This window comes from Terrapene carolina, unplaced genomic scaffold, assembly GCF_002925995.2.
Source record: "Terrapene carolina triunguis isolate 2854851 unplaced genomic scaffold, T_m_triunguis-2.0 Scaffold112, whole genome shotgun sequence".
In the NCBI taxonomy this organism is placed as follows: Eukaryota; Metazoa; Chordata; order Testudines; family Emydidae; genus Terrapene; species Terrapene triunguis.
The window spans coordinates 8,738,792-8,761,722 of NW_020664463.1; the positions used below are offsets into that span (position 1 = coordinate 8,738,792).

At 41.0% G+C, this 22,931-nt stretch overlaps 1 protein-coding gene across 1 annotated transcript in view; it reads right to left on the reverse strand.

The window, feature by feature from the left end:
- ITPR2 (inositol 1,4,5-trisphosphate receptor type 2) overlaps window positions 1-22,931 on the reverse strand; it is a 346,451-nt gene that overhangs the window by 86,688 nt on the left and 236,832 nt on the right. Inside the window, exons 38-43 of the mRNA XM_026652241.2 lie at window positions 9,100-9,208; window positions 6,705-6,892; window positions 5,474-5,657; window positions 4,605-4,861; window positions 3,238-3,438; window positions 636-746 (exon numbers count right to left, since the gene is read on the reverse strand). Of these exons, the coding sequence (XP_026508026.1) occupies window positions 636-746; window positions 3,238-3,438; window positions 4,605-4,861; window positions 5,474-5,657; window positions 6,705-6,892; window positions 9,100-9,208 (1,050 nt within the window). The remainder of the gene's footprint in view (window positions 1-635; window positions 747-3,237; window positions 3,439-4,604; window positions 4,862-5,473; window positions 5,658-6,704; window positions 6,893-9,099; window positions 9,209-22,931) is intronic.

The window sequence follows — 22,931 nt, forward strand, 5'->3', positions numbered from 1 at the left end:
GCGGAAGCGGTCGATGAGAAAGAGTAGATACTTAGAGATTACATAGAAAGACGAGAGGAAATGCGAGGTGGATTCATAGTACCAGGAGAGAAGCGGTGCACCGTACTACGCTGTCTGCTGAAAGCAGTATGGCGTCTGCATGCCCAAAAGGCGTGAAACGATTGTCTGCCGTAGCTTTCACGGAGGGAGGAGCGACTGACGACAGACACTGAGAAACACCTGTGAGAATGTTTTTGCTCCATCACGCACTGGGAACTTAACCCAGAATTCCAATGGGCTGCGGGGACTGTGGGATAGCTACCCACAGTGCACCGCTCCGACATTCGATGCTAGCCTCGGTACTGTGGACGCACTCCGCCGAATTCACACGCTTTAGTGGGGACACACAAGACCGAATGTATAAAATCGCTTCTGAAAATTCGAATAGAATAATTTCGAAATAATTTCGTACTGTAGACGTACCCTGAGTCACTGGCTCAGTTGAGCTGAATCGAGTTAATTTGTTTACTAATGCCACCGGGTATATTATGCTATCAGGAGACTAAGTAAGCATCAGGGTGCCTAGTACTCTTGCATAGGCATTTATTATTATTATTACTTGAATCTGAATAGATAAATAAAAATATTTTCCATACCTTTAGCTGAAGCACCAGGTCCATGCAATATTTGCCAAGAGGGTTTATGTCATTCAGGATCAGTGCAATTATAATATCAATTCCATTAGACTCATGGGTAGCAATGCAGCTCTTTTTAAAATGAAAAGAAAAGAGAGAGAGATGCACACATATGAGCATATTTTCAAAACAAGGGCCCAGATCCTAGGCTGCTCTGTGGCAGCATTGTACCCGATGGTCAGTGCAAAGTGCCCCTAAAGCAACAGTAGTTGGCCATAGGAGGGAGGATCACCCCCATGGAGTAGGAGCTCTCTGTTGTGTAGAGCCAACATGTCACCACCCATCCCTGCTACAAGTCCCTGCTACCTCCTGCTGCTCTTTTTAGCACTGCAGTGTCCCACTGATTCCCCACTATTGGAGTCTCTCTCCTCCACAGGGAACAACGTCCCCCAGTAGGAAAAGTCTCTGGCAGGAGGGAAGCAAGGGGGAAAGACTCTACCAGCTCCCTGCTGCTGGAGTATTTCCCCTTTGTGGGGAAAGGGAGGCAGTGGGGAAAGGCTGATGAACCTTTCCCTGCTGCCTCCCCCCTTCCAGAACCCTTCCTCGCCTCAGGAAAAGACTCTGGCCACGGGGAAAGGTCCACCAGCTCCCCGCTGCTAGAGCTCTTCCCCCTCCGCAGTGAAACATTCCAGCATCAGGGAGAGACTCAGACTGGTGGGGGAGCTGGTGAAGCCTTTCCCCACTGCCTCCCCTCTGCCAGAGCCTCTCTCTGACCTGTGTAGTTACAGGTACACACTGAGGTATGGACACCACCTACTTTTCTCTGCAGCGGGTAAGCTACACATACACTACATGCTACCACCAGTAGTGTAGATGTAGCCTATGTGACTATATGATTTGTGTATACAGATGCTCTCTATCTATATATCTATCTATAGATATAGATAAACACATATACATACACACACTCACGCTAGGATGCTTGTTTGTTTTTTAAATACAGAGTCTGAAATTTGCAACTGTGGCCAACGGTAATTCTGAATATTTTCACAACTAGAGTTCTGGCCCTTTTCAACTAGAACGAACATCAGGCTAAAAAAGCTCTTGGATTTTTTTTTTAAAACAACAACATTACATAACACTAGAGAAGAAAAGGCTTAAAAATAAAAAGAAGAGAAAAATGAGATGGAAATGACAGCATTGGGTATCTGCCTCTGAAATACACAAGATCATATCTTCAGTTGATGTAAAAGAGCCTAACTTCATTCCTTAGTTACTTCACAGCAGGTCTAGGTAATGAAGTCTAAACAATCAATCATATTTTTCCATTACCAGTGTTCTCTGTGAAGCTAGATAAAAAGTTAACTTGAAAACACATTTTTCTTTCCCTTTACAGTGCTCTAATTATCTCTGTATTTTCAAACAGTTTGACCCATGAGTTTTTAAGCAAATATGATTATTTAACTTTCAGAGCACTTTAGCTTTTTTTGAAGTATGAATTAAGGCTGCTTGATTGTCAGTATTGCAGACAAAAACACTTTGTAGTTAACCAAGATATATACTAGGAAGTAACATTAATATTTAACTGTATGATCCAACAGCTAACCATTTTTAGCATTAAGGAACAGGCTTTTATTTTGTAATTCTGTCCACTGCAAGTTTCTCCATTGTTAATCCATAACAAAAGTTGTGAAATTACATCTGCTATTACATCTTTTCTTTCGTTTAACCAGGCCAAGTAGAGTGATGTAAAACCATTTACTTTTTCTTTCTACCCTGCCTATTGGCATGGAAAATACACCCTCCAGAAGACTCAGGTATATAACTTTATAGACTCCATCCAGCAAAGCACTTAAGCACATACTTAACGATAAGTCCTCAACCGGACCATTCATGTGTTTAAAGTCAAACAAGCTTAGGTCCCTAAATCTGTGCCAGCAAACACGGAACACACCTTAAAGTAACTGCTGAGTACAGAAAAGCATGGCAGCATACACCCCACACCTGCCTCTTCCTGAGTATTTTTTTTGGAAAATCCCTGACATCTGACTGAAGAATTGCATCACCACTACCCAGTCTTGAAGATGCTGGTCTTGCAAGTACAGTAGGACACTGCGCTAAACACTTGGGAACTATATGAATTACAGTCGTCATATTCTAGAAACTTGCAGAGAGACAACCACAGATAAAAGCTAAGAAATGAGTGAGATTTAGGTTTTACTGCTTATTTGGTTACTAATGAGTTTGCCATGTGCTGCCACACTTACAGTTCAAAACCTGAAAGGACTCTCCAACTGGGGGGCAGGGGGGTGTTGTGATTAAATCCTGGCCCTATTATGCCAATAGCAAAACTCTCATTGACTTCAATTTGGCCAGGATTTCACCCCACCTATATCTGAGAGACTGTACTACAGAGAAGACCTGATTAGACAAAATGAGTCCAAGCTCTGATAAAAGTGCGTTTTCAAAGGCATATTAAACCTTGTGAGGTCTTCAAGTATGCTACAGCCAGCCATATCATTTGAACCAGGTCCTGAATTATTAAGACTAGGAAAGGGTTATGTAATGCCCATGGACACGCAGGTAAATTCTTCCTCGCCAAAAAAACGATGATTTTAGCTACCTGATTTTCATGACAGGGGCCTTGGCAGTATTCAGTCAAGCTCTCGAGGGTTTGGTTCACCAGAACTACATTCTTCTCATTGATGTATAGCCCCAAGAGGCCCAGGCCGCCTGTCGTACTTCCACAAATGCAGTCCAAGAACTGGAGAGTCTCACACACTAGGTTGTAATTTGTTTTGTTGTTCTGATTTCTTAAGAAGGTCTGAAAATAAAATGAGAGAGATCAGGCACCACACCAGAATAGCTCTACATTTTAATGGTAATTCTCCACTTGCCTTGTGTGATAAATGAAGGGGGGGGAGGGGGGAGAGAAAGAGAGTAGCTCCCTTTTATGGACCCAGCCAGCCAGGTAGGTATAAAATCCCTCTTAGTAGTTGTTCTCTACTTGCTTTACCTGTAAATGGTTAAAAAGTCTCCCTGCATAGGTAAAAGGAAGGGAGTGGACACCTGACCAAAAGAGCCAATGGGAAGGCTAGAACTTTTTAAAATTGGGAAAAAACTTCTCCTTTGTCTGTCTGTTGTGGTTCTAGGGGAGAAGCAGAAAGACAGGGCTATAGTTATGCTGCAAGAGTTTTGGCCAGGTATGAAAATTCATCAAATCATACCTAGAAACTACTCATTTGAAACCCCCAGATATGTAAGTTGATCAGGAAATGCCTAGGAAGACGCAATTAGGTTTATTTCTTTTTATTTTTTTATGGCTTGTGGACTCCTCTATGCTAACCCCAAATGCTTTTGTTTTGCCTGTAACCTTTAAGCTGGACCTCAAGAAGGTTATTCTTGATGCTTAATTTTTGTAAGTGGGGTTTTTTTTAAATCTAGTTTCCAGATGTTTTTTCTTTTTGGTTTTAATAAAATTTACCTTTAAGAACAAGATTGGGTTTTTGTGTCCTAAGAGGTTTGTGCACATGTTTAATTAGCTGATGGCAACAGCTGATTTCCTTTGTTTTCTTTCTTAGCTCTTCCCCGGAGGGGGCGTGTGAAGGGGCTTGAGGGTACCCCACTGGAAGGAATTCCCAAGTGCGCCTCCCTGGGTTTTCAAAGGGTTTTTGCACTTGGGTGGTGGCAGCATCTACTCATCCAAAGTCAGAGAAAAGCCATAACCGTGGGAGTTTAATACAAGCCTGGAGTGGCCAGTATTAATTTTTTAGAATCCTTGAGGGCCCCCACCTTCTGCACTCAAAGTGCCAGAGTGGGGAATCAGCCTTGAAACCTTGCGAACAGGTGAAGATTTCAACACACACACACAATAAATAAATAAATAAATAAATAAATTAAAAGAAGGTAAATTTAAGTACTCAAAATACAGTAAATACAAAAAATTAAAGTCAAATGCACAATCTTTCCACGTATTCTACAGAACCATACCTGGAGCTCTCGGTTGTGGTTTTCACACAGCAACTGAAGAAATCTCAGTATCGGCTGCATGATTGTGATAGCAGGGCTCATTGTTGCTTCCTCCGTGGACTTTTCTTCTGTGTTTGTAGCATCTGTTCCTGAGCCCATAAGATCTATTTCTGGGTCCATTTCTCTTCTATACACAGAGTAAGCTTTGCATGTTGCAGAAGACGCTTCTGTTAACTGCCCCTTCATACCTTGTTTCAGGTGCAGTGTTGAATCCCTTACTGTAAATGAAGACAATAATTCCTGTTTTCCCCCGGCTTGATTCATTAATAAATAAACAAACAACAAACACCACCACCACCACCACGTGTTTGGGGGTTTTTTTGCACTCAAATCCCCAAAGACCTCTGGGCAAAAATATAAAAAAAATATCAGAGCAATGTTCACAAAAGAATAACATTTTCCAAATAAACCTCAAACATTGAAACAGAAAATTAAAACAAAAAACCACCGTCTTTCTGCCACATACAGTGAACAATGAGAACAATGGACGAACCACAGACTGGGAATTCAGTTCTTATGCTGGAATAAGTCTTTCACAAACAGCCCTATTCGTTTCAGCTTTATTTCTGTTTATATGAAAATACAGGGCCAAATCCTTCGACTTTGTATATCGGCATAGTGCCACTGACGTCAATAGAGCTGTTCTGATCTAACCAGCTGAGGCTGTAGCCCATAATTTAGAGACAATTTTCAAACCGCTACTTTTATTTCGGCAGCCGAGAGTCTGCTGTAGTTGCTCTGAAAAGCAGGCATGGTATCAGTGATGCTAAACATGCTGTTCATATACAAAGCATTTCTTTTGCCTCTATTTTAGAGAAAATCCCCTTTACCTCTCTTTTTTGGAGCAGATATGGTTAGGTCACTATCATCATCCTTCTTCTTGCTACCCAAATCAATAGTGTTGACTGTCACTGTTGATCGTATTTCCTGCTGAGCAATTTTCATGCGGTCATGCAGAACTTTAAAGAATTTTTCTGACTTCTTTTGCTCGTTCAGTTGCTGGTAAGTGGAATACTGCAAGAAAAGGTATCCGTTAGATGTCAGTATTTTAAACAAGGAGAAATACACTGTTTTGGCAAAACTATTAATTTCTAGATTATCGTTAAATGATCTACACTAACCAAAAACAAATATTGGGTACTGAGAACCTAATTCTTTTATAAATTAATATACAGAGCAGGTCAAAATGTTTCAAATTTTGAAACTTCAATGACATTTTGAAATTTTGGAAAAACTGGGGGAAATTTCAATGCTATTTTGACCGCGTGTTGAGTAGGTTGCAATTTTTCACATTTCAAAATATTAAATTTTGAAAAGAGAAAGAAAGTGAAATTATTTTGTGAAATTTCCCATTTTTCTAACAGTTCTAGTGACTTATTAGTCCCATTTAATAATAAAACAATAATAATTATGTCTATGTGGCACTATAGCTTAAACTACACAATCTCTTTAAATTTTCTTTGTCAGATGCTACTTCTCAAACTCAAATCTACAGACTTTTTCAGAGGGACACTATTTTTCAATGGGAAGCAGAATGGATGAGCTCACTAAAATGCATCATTCTTGCAGGACAAAAATACAAAAATTAGAATCCTTAAGCTAAAAGTATTACCTATACATTACCTACAAAATGGAATATTGGTCTTCTGAAACCACTCACTTTTACATTAATTCTGTTTTTGAGGCTTTTGAGAAGTGTCCTTAAACTTTTTCAGAAAATAACTTAATTTTGCTGCTATTTTTGACTTGATGGTATGTTTTTCTAAAACCACTGCAAAACTCTTAAATTCAGAAACACAAACATGAAGCAACATATGGCCATAAGGCAAAGAACAAGTTACAAAAGTACTGTACTGCATACATAAAGATAGTTAAAAAGTGTTTTCTGCTATTAAGTCTACAGCATGAGATACTGCATTATTAGCAAAAGCATATTTGCATTTGTATTATAATGATACATTGTTTCATGAGAGAAACTTTTCACAAAAGTCACTGCAAAAATTATTTTCATTTGTCTCCACACTACGTGCATTTCAAAAGCAATGAATGATAAGTAAATACCTGTGTTTGTGTATTTCCACCTTCAAGCAATGCAATACCAAGTAAGATGGCTTCTGAGAAAATTCTGTCATTTTTGGTGCTTACTATAACATCTATGACTAGTTCTGATGCACCTTCTTTATCCAGAAGGCACTGAATATCAGACATCAATATCCCAGACTTATCTGAATCTTGTCCTGAAAAGCTACCTGCAAATACAACAAATATATATCCTGTACATTCATATCCGTATTTGTGGTATACATGTTAAAATAAACTACCTCATAACTGATTTATCATTGATTTAAATGATAATTTTGAATAAATAATGACTTTAGTGCTGGGCCCCAAGAATAAAAAACGTGAAATAACATACGATCAAAACCGTAGCAACACTGAGTAATTCCAACAACAAAGAAGATGGAGCCTCAGTGATTTGTTCACAGAAATGCATTTTTATTGCATTACTGCATATTTTAAAAGGTAAGCTGTATGTCCTCTTTTGCTTCTTTATCAATCATCAACATGGGCTGAAAGGTTATCTTGATACTTTTTTTTTTTTTAAACCTAAGGCACAGTCTACACCCAGATTTTGTAGTGATAAAACTGTTTTGGTTAGTGGTGGAAATAGTTTTAAAAAATACAACCTCCCCCCCGCCAGTTTGGTCGCAATTATACTGGCATAAAGGTGCCTTACACAAGTACAGCTTATTCACCTTCCCTTATGGGGAAGCTACATAAGAGCTAGGTATTATACTGGTATAAACACCTATATGGATATAACTGTGTCTACACTAGGGCGATTGTACCATTTTAGCTATACTGCTACAGTAAAATGTTACAGCTTATGTGTAAACAAGGCATTAAAAAGATGAGGCCTGGTCTACGCTATGAAATTAGGTTGGTGTAAATACATCGCTCATGGGTGTGAAAAATCCACACCCCCTGAGCGACACAGTTAAACTGACCTAACCCTTGGTATAGACAGCACTACTTCGATGAGAAAATTCTCCTGTCAACCTAGCTACTGATGGTCGTGGAGGGGGGAGTACCTACACTGATGGCAGAAGCCCTCCTGTCAATGTAGGTAGTGTCTCTACTGAAGTGCTACAACGCAGAGCTCACTACAGCGTTTTAAATGTAGATAAGCCTTCAGGAATGTCAAATTCTGTCTTCCCTGATTCTGCTGGAGGACCTTTGGGAGGTCTTAAGGATCTTTATTGTGAGCGCTGACACTAACCATAGGGGCAACGGTATTTGATCTTGAACAAAAGGCTATCTTTGTTCAAAGTGTTAATTAATCACTTAAATTAAATAGGTCTTAATAAAAACAAAACAAAACAAAAGGTTTTAAGCAGTCTGGCTGAAAATCCCTTTCCCTCTCCATTGCTTAGCTCATGATGCCACCATTTCTGTAGTACTCCAGTCATCCACAAGTCTTCCAGTCCTGATAGGACCTGTGTTTATAATTTAAAAAGCAAGCAAAAAACAAAACAAAAACCCTGCCCCTCCGCAACCACCCATATTACTATACAAGTGACATAATAGCATTATTATGAATGTGTCTATCCATATGATGTCTCAGCAATACTAGCTACGTTTTATGTTCTCCATTGGACCATATAAACTTCAGAACTCATCTATGTTGTAGCTAACCAGAATGCACACACAATCACCACCATATCCACTAACAAATGAACTGTACAAACATACTGATGCACAATGTAAATGTACAGTGCTAGATTCTACTCTTGCACACATACAGTATATATATGCAAGGGTCTGACAGAGCAGAATTTGGTCCACAGGGTCTCGACTGTAAATATTTCCATAGGGCCAACATCTGGACATTTATATTGGAACATCTGGATCAGCACCTGGAAATGCGTCCCACAGAAGCAGGCACACATACCGTATATGCTGCAAAAGTAGCATTAAGGTGCATCACGATCTGGCTCTATGCACAGTCCTCTCCTCATGCCCTGCTTAAATTACTACTGTCAACATACAGACCTTCAAGATCATGCTACTTGAAGACCCCTCAACTGCTTTGGTAGTGAAAGGTCTGTAAAGCCAAGAATCCTTTCCATGAGTTTTGAGGGACACCAGGACAGTGTGGAGAACTTCTGTGCTTTGCTCTGGCTACTGGCTGCAGATTTTCTGGCATACGCTTACACACAGCCAGTCTGAATTTGGATTGAGCTGTGTATTTATTTTTTATACTTTTGGATTGCCAAACACAAGCCAACTGACACAGGTGCATGCAATTTAACACAGTTTAGCGCTGCTCCTCTCCCAACAGGTCAATAGTTGTTTGAACTATTTACTGACTAAATCCCCTTAGCATTTACCATGCACCTGAGTAGAAAATAGGGTGACATATTTTATTTTTCTTAAATGATTGCTGTTGATTTACCTCCCACTTGTGCAGTTTTGCTGTAGCTGCCGGACAGAGGCCCATTCATACCACTTCCATAGTCTCCTTTAAAGTAACGATTTAGAAGTATTTTCCTTAGAGTGTTGCCCTTTAGGAGAAGGATGAAAAATAGCATGAGACGTTACAGGAGCTGCCAATTTCTGCTTTCTGGAAAACAAGCTGTTTGCCACAGTAATATTCTACTAACTCAGTTTTAGATAAACAGCAAATATATAAATGGGGATGGTAGCTGAGAGAAGTATGGTTTTACCTAACAAATCTCATGGCAAATTTTCTAAGCTGCTTTTCAATACATTTATTTTTAAAAACTCAAAATAAATCAAGCGTTTTAAAAAATATTTTATTCATGGTCTTTAAGGCCTATATTTTTCACTTGGATCCATAAAGACAGATACGTGTTCTTCCTTTCTCTTTGTCCTACCTGTCATGGACTGTGCAGTCTCCTACCCCTCCGTGCTTGAGTCATCTTATATTACTCAGATTGTCTGACACTGTATATCCCAGCTGTATGAACTCCTAGACTATTACCTAGAGCAGTTACCAAACTTTTTAATAAGGCAACCCGCCAACTACGTTTGGTCTTGTTTTGCAACCCAACATTACATAGATGCACCCTCCACCCCAGCACCACAACCCTAATCCCGGTCCAGTGCAGAGGGGAGGCACTGGAATGAGGGAAAAGAGTAAGAGAACGAGCCCACCCTTGCAGTGACGGCTCCTGTCCCATGGAGCTGGGTCTGACTCCCCGCTCTGGGCACTGCCTGGAACACAGAGGCACAGTGCCACTCTGGTCTGGCCACCCCTCCATCATGACAGAGGGGTCATCGGGCCAAATTTGAATGAGTGGCATTGTGATCTGGTGCCTGATTGGGACACATGGTTTGGGAAACATTAAAATAAGTAAAACAATGTATTCATGTCTGCATATCGGTGATAACAGAATTTTCTAAAGCCTTCATGATCCCTCACTAACTTCAAGCACTGAGCAGCTGATCTTCCACACACCATCCATCCATCTCCTCACTGTTTGTACCCTACTATAAATGACCCTTCACCATTCCTTTCAGAATAACGTTCTCAAAGTTATTTCCATCTCTATGCCTAATGCAACCAAGTATACATCTGTTGATTTCCGACATCAGGGTCTGCTTCTCTCCCATAATATTTCCAACATAGGCATTTGTCTTTTTTCAATCCAGGAGATACGTATGATTCTTCGCCAGCACCACATGTCAAAAGCTTCAATTTTTTTTCTTGTCAGCAGCATTAACTTCCTAGGATTCACATCCCATAAAAAAAAATAGGTTTTTCACCAGTCACACCGTCAGACATTTTGAGATGCCATGGTTTTTCCACAGTTTCTTCCTCTGAAACAGCTTCCTTGGCTGGATATATATGACCTCAGATAATTTAATTAATCTACTTCCTCCACAGCTTGTCCATTAATTGTGATACCTGCTTGCATCATGTTTCTGTAGTCATGTCAATGTACAGACATTTTCTTTTCATCGCATTTAGGAATAGTCCATATTCCTCATTAACTGTTTTTACAAACGCCAACATTTGTTGCATTGCTTTGGTGCTTGTAGCAAAGAGCATCAGGTCATCAGCATATCTGAGGTTAGCTAAGAGGTGTCTACCAATGGAGATCCTAGCTCCTTCCACTTTGTCAAAACCTCACAGGCTTGCCTCATAATAAATCCTGCATATAAGTTAAAAAGCTGTGGAGACAAAATAAACCTCTCTCACACACTGCACAATAGAAAGCCACTCACTATCGCAGACTCCTGTTCATGCAACTGCCTGTTGTTTTTGGTAGATACTTGTGATGAGTTCAGTGAGAATCTTTGGAATCTCCATGTCTGCAAGTATCTTCCAAAGATGGCTGTGCTGAATGATATCAACAGCTTTTGAAAAGTCAATGAAGCACAAGATCAATGGTTGAATGTACTCTCTGCATTCTTAGTGATGTAACAAATATTCATGATTTGGTCACATGTGCCTTAGACTTCTCTGAAACCAGCTTGTTTTGGTTGTAGTTCTGCTTCTATCCTTTGTTTCATATGATCCCGGATTAATGGAGGTGTTTGAGCTGGCAATTAAATGATAAAGAATGAAAGAAGATGGCTTGGAGACAGAGGAATGCAGGAAAGAACATAAGGAACTGAACAGACTGATTCAAAGGCAGACTAAATGAGACGAGTGAATATACAAGAGCAAAATGTATGGAACTTGAGAATTATAAAGAGAGTAATAATATAAAAACTATGTTCACTGTGGTCAGATTTTTTACTACACGGTTTTCCCCCTCAAACAAACATAATAAAAGATCACGATGGCTGAGTCCTCATGGAGGGGGACGATAATAAACTCAGGTGGACAGACTACCGTGCCAATCTGTATGCCTCACCACAGCCACTCATAATAAAGGACGACAAAAAGAGTACAGAGCTAGAGTCATCAATCCTGTGTCCAAGGGTAGACAACGTGTCTGCAGAATTGTTAAAAGCAATTGGCTAACAGTACTGATCTTACATGGAAAATTTGTAATGATGTATGAATGACTAGAAATTTATGGGAGGGCTTGAAGAAGAGAATTTTTCTGCCCTGACCAAAGAAGTGAGACATAACAGAGTGTAGTAACTATTACACCTATTATCCTGATATCATATGTTAGCAAAGGTCGGGTCTACGTAATCCAGGATCACATAAAACAGGGGTTGGCAACCTATGCCATGCGTGCCAAAGGCGGCACGCGAGCTGATTTACCATGGCACGCTGCTGCTGGCCTGGGGTCCCTGCTGCCGGCCCCGCTCAGCCCGCTGCCGGCCTGGATGGACGGAACCCCGGGCCGGCAGCGAGCTGAGCGGGGCCGGCGGATGGGCTGAGCTGCTCAGCCCGCTGCCGGCCTGAGGTCCCGGCTGCCGGCCCCGCTCAGCCCGTTGCCAGTCTGAGGTTCCATCCACCGGCCCCTGTAAATGTAAAATGTATTACTAGCACGCGAAACCTTAAATTACAGCGAATAAATGAAGACTTGGCATACCACTTCTGAAAGGTTGCCAACCCCTGGCATAAAACAATGGATAGAAGCAGAACTACCTCCAGAAGAAGCTGGGAAACACTGTTCTCTAGAATATTCCTCCCCAGAGTTCCATGTTGTGTGTGTGATTGATATAAAACCTTTTTCATCATTTGTATTAACCAATTAGAGGAAGCTCATTGTATCTGAAGTATCAAAAAAGAGAGGTGTAACAAAGAACTAGATAAATAAGCTGTCACAAAAGTATTCCTGTACCTCCTTGTCCCTCCACTTCTAAATATAAAGCAATAATCAAGCATTATACTCTATTTCTTTCCTCCCATTTTGTATCACAAAATGTTCTGCAAAACATGACATGAGGAATTAAAAATGGGGATGCAGGCATTGTCTTTGTCACTGCCTTTCAGCAGGCATTTTCATCTTGCCTTCATCCTCCCAAAAAACACTTTCAGACAAAACTAAGCTCTTAATGAGACAGTAGTTATCATGACAGGTGCTGATGTAATCCACGTTTGGTTTAGTTAACCAAGGAAGCAAGGCAGTGTCTCCAAGAATTGCCATACAAAGAGAATCTATTCTCACTGCACACTATTAAATTTTTACAAATTCTTCTCCATGCCTTCTGGTGCAAACCAGTTTTTGAAAACCAGTGAAACAGGAAATGGCCTCCAGGACCTGCATAGCAATGGGACAGCAGACTTTCCAGTTGATAATACTCCTGTGATTACTCTGGTAGGCAGAAAGGGGGCAAGTGAATCTCACCAATACCTCCAGAATGGCTGGGAAGCCCCAACTCAATGTTTCTGTTATCTCAGCAATATTTCTAACAGTAATCACAGGACTCTGCAGGACTTCATTGCTATACACATCGCAGACACAATGGACTTGTTAGAACCAAGCAAGTACCAGCATGCAATATTCTATACATGTAGCCAGCCTACACAAAACAATAGCTATTTCCTAGTCCGTAGGGTCTGAATTTCTCATTTTATAAGCAAAGCTTTACACAGAGGTAGTAAAAAAAAGTGTCCTCTTTCATTCCAATTATCTTCAGCTACTCACAGACACTACAGGTTCCCATCTCCACAGACTGGGACTTGTTCCAGAACGGGCAATACATTTGAGAATGTTTAACGGCCATACAGTGGAAAAGGACAGTGTCAGGCCACTTGACTAACTACTTGTCTTGGGGCAACATCCTAGACAGCAACCCATACAATGGACTTACAACTAATAAAGTGCCATGGTAAGTGAATCCAAAAGTCACAGTGCAGTCATGGGAAAGATGCCAAAAGGCATTGATATATAGTTTTAAAAAACAATGTCAAAACTCATGCGTTTCATTATTCAATTAAAACATCCTCATTCTAAAACAAAAACTGTTTAAGCCCATGTAATAACATTTGACTAATAATTCAGAATGATTTACAACTGCAGTCCTATTGCTCGGGAGATAGCAACTGCTGCCTCTTCTTCATCCTCTCTTACCTGTCTTGTCCTCTACAAAGACAGCAGTAGAGCAATGCTATGGAGACACTTCTGAAAGCAGCTCTGCAGCTGTCACATTCTGGGGTGCAATCCAGACCAGTGAGGGGTTGTCACCCCCTGCCCTGTAACCTTGGGTGCCCCACAATGCTTTCCTGTTATAGCTCCCAACCTGGGCCACTCACATGCAGGTCACACCTTGCTTGTCTGTGTATAGTTACAGCCCTGGTCCAGCAGCTCTGACCCCCCGCAGCCAGTCAGCAACACTCCAGTCAGACTCTGGCTTCCACCAGCCTTAGTTACTACTTTAAGGGTGACCCCAATGCACCCCCAGTCCCAAATTTTTCCAAAATGTGTGTCCAGTCCTCTCGTGGAGGGTTCAGATACTAAGATCCATTGCCACTGTAAGGAGTCAATAGTCAACAATTTGCTACTTTAAACTGAACTGTTTGGTAACTCCAGTTAAACAGCACTGAATTGGTTTATAATTAAGAGTAATACAATTTATTAACAAAAGAAGAGGATTTTAAGTGAATCCAAGTATAAGAGATAAAGCAAATAAAAGTGAAAAGGCACACCTATAAGTTTAAAACTTAATCTGGCAAGTTTCAGTTCAAAGTTTTGATAAAGATGGCCTTTCTCACCCACAGTCTTCCAGCAAGATGGGACCTGACCTTTGCTTGGTCAGGATTTCTCCCAGAGTTCCAAAGGTGCTGGTGCCTTTGTCATCTTAGTTGAAAGAGAGAGAATTTCTCTACCTCTTTCTTTTATACTCTAGTGAACCTTTGACATGGATTGTTCTGAGGGTTACCCTTCAAAGTAACATTTATTCAAATAATAGAGGAGGCGACAGAGTCTGGTGATGAAGGAGGCTCCATGCTCTTTCTTCCCCCACTTGTGTCTGTTGAAATCCAAATTGTCCTGTTTCCTGCCATCTCCTGCCCATGCTGTCTCAAGGACCCTTTTTACTACTTATACACAAATTGAGATAAACACATTCCTTTGTTTACGACAGATCTGTTTAACATCACCCCCGACATACCTGGTTCACACACACTTTAGTTAGAATTCCAGCATATATTCATAACTCTTAATACCCATTGCATACATACATCTTGCAAGAATATTAATGATCAGTGAGTTATTAGTCTTCATATGATACCTCACAAAGCATATCTTGTACAAAGATTATTACAACAATGTGTATACAGGGGTACTTGGTGTCACAGTAACTCCAAGACTTCCCTCCCCCCCAAAATCACAGAAATCACAGAATCCTTGACACCACTTCTTATGACAAACTACTAGCTTTAATTATTAGAGTCCCTGCTTTCTGGCGCTCTCTCGCTCCCTCTCTCTCAGACTCCCACAAAGCTCAGGCTTTGAGTTGGCAGCTCTCACGGTTCTCAAAATGTCAAAAGTCAAGGACATTTTTGTTTGAAAAGAAAGATGACCATGGAATCCCTCGCTTCCATGACAGCTGTGATAAAAATGCAGCCTCGAGGTTGTCCCATATGATTGCAATCTTGGGATCTTCAGCCTCCACATGAGTTTCACCTACCTCATTTCTGACCTTTAACAGTCATGTGACTCTCCCATGCCATCCATTCTGTTATGAAATAAGCTGCCAGTGCAAAGAGCAAGCACCGTTTCTCTGCAGTGTAGCAATATTGACTGGGCCTGGGGAACTCTGAGATATGCAAAATTCCAAGAATGCCTCTAAGCTCCCACAGCTTCATTCCATGGGGCACCATTTTAGAAATTGCTGAAAAGCCCCTGCTCCCAGCAAAAGTGCTGCACACTATGGAATAGGTAACTGGACAATCCCAGGATGCACTGGGACAACCCTGGTTGTATAGTGGGCTTTTGTAGGCAGACTAAAATGGGTCAGTCAAAAACAGGGATGTCATGTGGATGCAGAAAGTTAAGGAAGCTAACGAGACAACCAACCATTTTATGCAATCGATGTCCCTGTAACAGTTTCCTTGCTCAGTACCAAAGCAGACTGAAAACACACAATCACCAATGCAATTTGAATTAGCAGTTTGCAACAAACATTACCACAACTCCTAATATAGGCACAGAGTCCAAAAACAGCAGACAGTGCAGCGATATCTTGACATTATTGTATTTCTTCACACTTTGGACCCAAATCCTGTCTAACTGATTCTCCCTCCTGCTGGTTACAATGGAATTTATTCTGTAGCTTTTATTAATACATGGAGGTGGTATATAAACAGAACTCAGCTGACTCCTCACTTCTTATGTAATGAATAGCTAAAATAGGCTGATCACAGCTTTGAAGAAACGCAATAAAACATAACAGTCCTATTGTTATCCGTGAATGCCCCTGCATTGTCTCTAACAAAAGCTACTGAAGGGAAAAGGCATGAGGACACAAGACAGCAACAACAATTTACAAATATTTCTTTACTGGAGCTCTAAATAGCCACTGACTGACGGAAAAATATTTCCAAAAGGGAAAAATGGATTCAATAGAAGCAAGTAGGTACAAATTTTATTTTTCTCAGTCCATATTTCATTATGCTTCTCATTACTGTTGTAAAAGGGAATAGTTAACCCTGTAAGTCTAATTTTTTAATTGCTTTCCTACTAAAGTCTGGCTAAAACAAGATGGTTCAGTGAACCCTATACATATTCTGCCATTCCTTCACTGTAGTAATTGTAGGCAAGATGAGTGGCATAGCCTATTATTAAGGTTGCCCAACACCTCCCATTATAAGAAACAGTTTTCAATTGCTGATAGCTTTCCCCAACCATTCAATTTTCCATACTGGGTGTCTGCTGCAGGTGGAACGTTCTTTAGAAAACTTCAGCCAAAACACTCCAGTTGTGTCTGAGAACACAGTTAGTTGTTTTATCCATGTTAAAAAGTTCTGATGGCCTTTTCTTTGAGAAGCTCTAGAACAGGGATTTGAAATGTGTGTGTGTGGGGGGGGGGGCATGGCAGCAGAGAGGGTGCTGTGTGTCAAAGAAGTGCCTTTTGCCTTCCCCATGAAAATCTGCCCACATTTGGTCAAATTATAAACCTCTGGGCGGGGGGGAGGAATCACAGTTCGCACATGCTCAGTAGAGACTTCTTAGATTTTAGTAGTTAAATTCCCTAAAGATTCCATCCACACTGGGCATGTTCCAGCCCGAGGCTGAGCAGGACTTTCACTGCAACTGCAGAACTGGGCTTTTGCAGGCTGCGCTGAGTCTGGGACTGGGCACCTGAACTGGAGCAGGAAAACTGTCTCTCCTGTGCTCTCAATGAAACTGCTCCCCCCAGCTGGGCCAGGGCTGTGCTGAGGAAGAAAATACCTGGTTTGAATGCAGAGTGGACAAGAGCCTGACTGGGAGACGTGGAGGGGCAGAGGGAGTACATTAGAGCAGGAGCCTCGGAGGCATGATTCAGGCTGGAGGCTGACAGAGGAGAGAGGGAAACTGGGACTAGCTGTTCTGCAGCGGGATTGGGACTGGCTGTAAAGGAGATTGGGACTGGGAGCTGGGGGAAGACTAGGACTTGTTGGGCTGGAAGATGGAGAGGACTGGGCGTCACGGAGTCACACACAGACCGAGACTGTATGAGGAGCTGTGGGGAGACTGGTACCAGAGGCCAATGCTTTGTGGGGAGGGGAGACATATCTGATGAGGAGCTGAGGTAACGGGAAAAAACAGACTGGATGGGCAAACGGATTGGGACAAGGTGCCAGGAGTGGGGAGGAGACACGGATTGGATGAGGAGCCCTGGAAGTAAGACTGGGAGTCAGTGGGGATGGGAAATGTTGAGCGGGGGGGGGGGGAACAAATCAAACAAGGAGCTGGAGGGGGGAACTGGGACTGACAAGACTGGGCTTGGAATGAGAAGCTTGAGGAGTAGAAACCAGGACTGGCTAGTGAAGAAAATGGGACTGGGACAAGGAGTCAAGGATAGGGAAGAGGTTGGAAGGGATGGGGCAGAGCTGGGAGATGTTGCAAGGGAAAGGGCAGAAGGGGTCAAGCCTGTGGGCAATGGGCAGAAAAGACTATAGCACACTCCCCAAGATTCCTGAGTCCCATCATTCCTCTGCTGTCAGGAAATATCTGTGAACCCCCGATAAACTGTTCCATCCCCTTCTCATGTCCATCCATATATAGGATGGCAACCTACAACTACTCATTCAGTGCACAGGATGGTCCTGCTCTGGGGATGAATAAGGGCTGAATAGTGAAAGAGGCTGTTGTCTGTTAGACCCTTGCTACACTTGTTCCAGAAATTGAAAGTTGTGTAGTGAATGAAGTAGAGGATTGCTGGAAGAGAAAGAATGGTCTCATGGCTATGTTGTTAAATAAGGTCATGAACATCTGGATTCTATCCCTGCCTCTGCCACAGGGCTCCCCTGTGATGCTGGGCAAGTCATCTAAACCACACTTTTCACATGCGATCAGTAACTGCACATTCTGCGTTTTCTGGATTCCTGACTTCAGACCCGGAGTCTTATTGCAGAAGTGCTGAGTGCTCTGTTCTTTGAACATATGAAGGTGCTGTATATCACTAAGAACACTGAAAAAATCAGGTCCTAAGTGTCTCAAATTGGGCATCCAAATTGGGATACTTCTGACCTTAAATCTCTGTGCCTCAGTTCTCCATCTGTAAAATGAGGAGAATACCACATTTTCACCTCACTGGGGTGTTGAGAAAATTAATTAATATTTATAAAGCACTCAGATACCATAGTGACAAACACCATAGAAAAGCCCATGAGGAAATTAACAATTCTGTCTTCAGAGCAGGGTTTGAATAATTTGCAGTAAATAAGACCTGGGGCCACACACTGAACAATGAGGAGAAAGCAAAGTATTGAACAACTGCTCATTAAGTGAGCAGCGACCATCCTGTGCACTGAATGAGGCAGGGGTCCTGTGGAAAAAAATACTTCATCATGTAAGGATTGTAACATAATGTTTTCACACAAGGGGGCCAAATTAAGTTTGCACAAGCAGCCTTAAATCTGGCATCTCCTAACTTTTGAGCGATTGATTTTGCAGCCTAAATGTTTTTAACCATAGTTTTTGTGTATGTAATAACAATAATATTTATCTTTCCCATTTCCCAACTTTCTCAAAGTTTTCAGAGTAGCAGCCGTGTTAGTCTGTATCTGTAAGAAGAACAGGAGTACTTGTAGTCTCTAAGGTGCCACAAGTACTCCTGTTCTTCTCAAAGTTTTATAATTTTTCATTAAGATTCAACACTCCTGTAAGGTAGCTAAGCATAATTACCTTCCCATTTCAGATATGGGTAAACTGAGGCACAAAGGTGTCCAATAACATACAAGTAAATGGCACAGCCATGAATAGAATCTTTAAGTCCTAACCCTGGTCTCCTGATCTCCATCTGTAAAAACCAGTGGAAAAATTCTATCCTCACTGTGTGATTCCAGCAAAACACAGATTCTGTTTTATAAACCAGATGTTTCCACCAGTAATAGACTGGGCGACACTGATACGTTTCCACTGATAATTAATGTATGATACCTGAAAGCTAACATTTGTGCACCTAGGCATTCATTCTCTATGGGGAGAGAGTGCTTTTAAAAATCAGATCATGTACATCTCAGGTCCAGTCCTGCCTCCATTAAAGCAAGGGCGTTATGGCAATGACTTCAGTAGAAGGAGCAGGCCTGTACTTTGCTTTGGCAAAAGTTTTTACATAACCATAAAAAGAACATCCAAAATATGCACCAGAATTTATTACACAGTTTCTCCTAGCATAGGAGAACTGGTGACCCACCCCTCTCAACTCTCTCTCATTAAGTAGGGATGCTCCATATTCTAAACATACTATTGTTTTAATTCTACATAAATCTGGTATTAAATCCCATTTGTCTTAATCCAAGTTGCCTACATCAGAAATGTTAAATGATTAAAGCTGAGGTTACAGCTATTGTAGGGATGAGTGAATCAGTTCAGGTAAAATAAGAATCCAGAAACATGCCCTACCCCTTCTTTCAAAACTCAATCTGAATTCAAACCAAATTGCTGTGGTTTAAAAAAGTAATAGTTAACATTTCGATTTTATTATTGATGTATTTGTCCTTTGATTTTATTTGCCTCTGCAATTCTGGGTACCAGTTAAGAAGGGAAACAGAAGTGCCAAAATATTGCAAAAACAAAAGCTGCTGCCTGGGTACATCTAGTCTAGATAGACTAGGGAGCACTAGATGTGTTGCATGAAAACTGGTTCTTGCCTGGTAGTAAGCCCAATTTTGCAGACCCAAGAAGTTCAGGAAAGTGCCTGAACTCTTGGGGTACTTATACAAACTAAACTAAGTGACACAAAAATATTAATATTAAAAATAAACTAAATTATAAAAATACTAATATGTCCAATATAAATATAGCAGCATAGAATATAAGTTAGGGATAAGTGCACCTCAACACTGGGGCATTCAGATTTATTTGCCCCCAGTGCTGCAATTGGATCATTCAAAATAATAGACTGACTTTGTAGTCTAGATTTTTACTATTAGTCCATCAAATGTTATTGTTAATCATAGTTGCACATCCATTTGCTTGCATGATTACATTTATTTCTCTGTGAAATCATAACCCTTGCATATATAAAATAGGTCAATTTTTACACCTACACAATTTTTAAATATTTGCCATTTAGACACTAAAATACCAGGATGCACTGTAATAAGTTCATATTTGATGTTCTCCCAAGTTTTTAAATCACTGACAGAAAGCCATCTGAGATCTGATCAAGATTTATTCAGAGACACATTTGTGTCTGTAGCATCAATAATATACTGTAGAAACAGACTGGATCTGAAATGCATAATTTCTGAAGGCTAAAATCATCTAACTCGTACTGCAGGGGGTAAATTTTCAAAGTGATGCACAGGGAGTTTTCCACACAAATCCTATTATTTGTTAACAGGATTTGTGTGAGGAACTCTCCATGCCCTGCTAGGAAAATTTACGCCTAAGTGCCCTGGCAATGTGAATGTTTACCAAAACACACACTTAATTTCCAGCTACATACTTATGAGCACTACTGTGCTTTGACATTTAAGGATAAAATTAGATAGGTAGCTTGGAAAAAATAACAGGAGTAGCTAAAAAGTGTTTCCATCACATTATTCTGTTTCAGTATATTGCTATTCGTTGAACTTCAATGCTAAACTACTATAGATATTGGATCTACTAGATAATGGATGCTTAGCAGTGGGAGCTTCACAAGGCAGACAGTACTTATTGTCTACCCTACTTTGAATCAGATACATTATGATCTCCACCTGCTGATACTAATTGATTCAGAGGGCATCTTTGTGTGTCAATTTCACCCACTCACTAGCTCCACTGAGTTATATAACACCTCTGTTCCAATTTGCAGGAGTTGGTACAAACTTTCATCAGGATTGGTTTTCATGGGTTCTAATTCCCCAAATTTCATTCATTCCGAGAAAACTGCAAGTTTTGGTAACCCAGGCTTGCTTTTTCAAAGCACAGGCTCATTAACCCCCGCAAACGTTTCAGTGAACCTAGCACAAGCACTGGCTTTGTTCAGTAACTAAATACTAAATTTTTTCCTACTTTGGGGTTTCATTATGGGAGATTCATTCAGTTCTAATAGTTAATAGTTTCCCAAATATTTACAGAGGTACCTGGTTAATGGCTGTTATTTCAGCTAGAGCAGCTCTATGCCATTTACAATGAGATACTAACTGGAGGACTAACCATCAAAAGTTCACTACACTGCAAAATAATCTATTGGATAGACGTTTGTTCTTAAGTCAGCACTGAGACCTTAAAGACATCTGTTTTTCTGTTAGTGAGACTCCTTCCTACACATCACAGAGCATTTAAAAAATAATGTACATATGCAATAGTCACAAAGATCCTGTCCACATACAGTTTTTAATCTTTTTTTTTTTTTTTAAACTGGTTAGAGATCCTGGCTAAATTTTTCAAAAGGACCAGATTTTCAAATGTTTTTAAGTGTCCAAAGATGCAGACAGATGCTTACTGGGATTTTCAGAAATGTCTATATCCCTAAATCCCACTGAAATCAAGCCACTTCCAAAAAGCCTTTTAGAGGCCTATCTGCATCTTTAGGCATATAAATGCTTTTAAAAGTCTGGTCCTAAGTGACTTAGGAGCATAAGTCCCCATTTATTTGAGTGCCTGAAGGACATGCACACAGAGCAATGCCAACAGAATGTACAGAAATGCACTCTGGGATGTTCTCAGATTACTAAAAGGGAGGATAACTGGCCAGAACCAGTTACATAAACATATTTAGAAGCTCCTGTCCATCCACACTATAAAAATAACTGTGCTGAAATGGTTAAAGGAAGCAAACTCATGCCAGTCTAAGCTTCTGGCTGGGATGGAACACCATAAATTGCCAGGGTTACTAACAGAATTCCAACCACAGGTATGTGTGCACATACCATGCTCGGAGCCAACCACGGTGGGTTAAAAATTGTAGTGTGGACAGAGCCTCAGAGCAATGCAGTACGCTGTAGGTAATGGATGTTACGCTGCAGTACACTGCAGATACGGACACAATCTCACTGCCACTTCACTCCCTCTGCACTGCGCAGGCAGCACAAAGGAACCAGAGACTCATTAACTTACTACCAGGGGATAGGCAATTCCCCCCTGGAGTACAGCCAGCACCTATGCTGACCTCACTGCAGCCCTGAGCACAGGAAGCATATCTGGGTCAGAGAGGGGTGGGGAAGTAGGAGTGGCCAGACTGCAATGTGCTCACTGTTCTAACCTGCAGTTGGGGCTGGAGGCAGGCAGAGAATCAGGGAGCTGTACCAAGCTTCCAGATGGATACACCTCACTGTACCCAGCATAAGCTGGATACAGCACTAAATCTGGCCCATGGTCTTTAATAACTGTCATAGGTGTCAACTATGAGTTAAAGACATTTAGAATTAGTGTCCTTGATGAAGCAATGGTAGTTTGAACTTTCCTCCTGTAGTGCACTTGGGTATGCATTATTGCCAGCTCTCAATTCTATTGCGAGTCTTGCAACATTTGGTGTTTTGCTTAAAGCCCCAGCTTCTGGAGTTACGTGATTACATGAAAATCTCAGCTCTTACAACGTGAAAAATAAAATCAAAGTTTCTTGCACTCATGGTTGCAGAGAAAAGCTTGAAAATATTAACCCTATGTGCTCAAAAACAAGAAGGCAAATAAAGAGAACTCAAAATGTATTTTTTAAAATCTCACTATTTTTTAGTCAATCTCGTGACTTTTGGAGCCTGACGCATTATTTCGAATG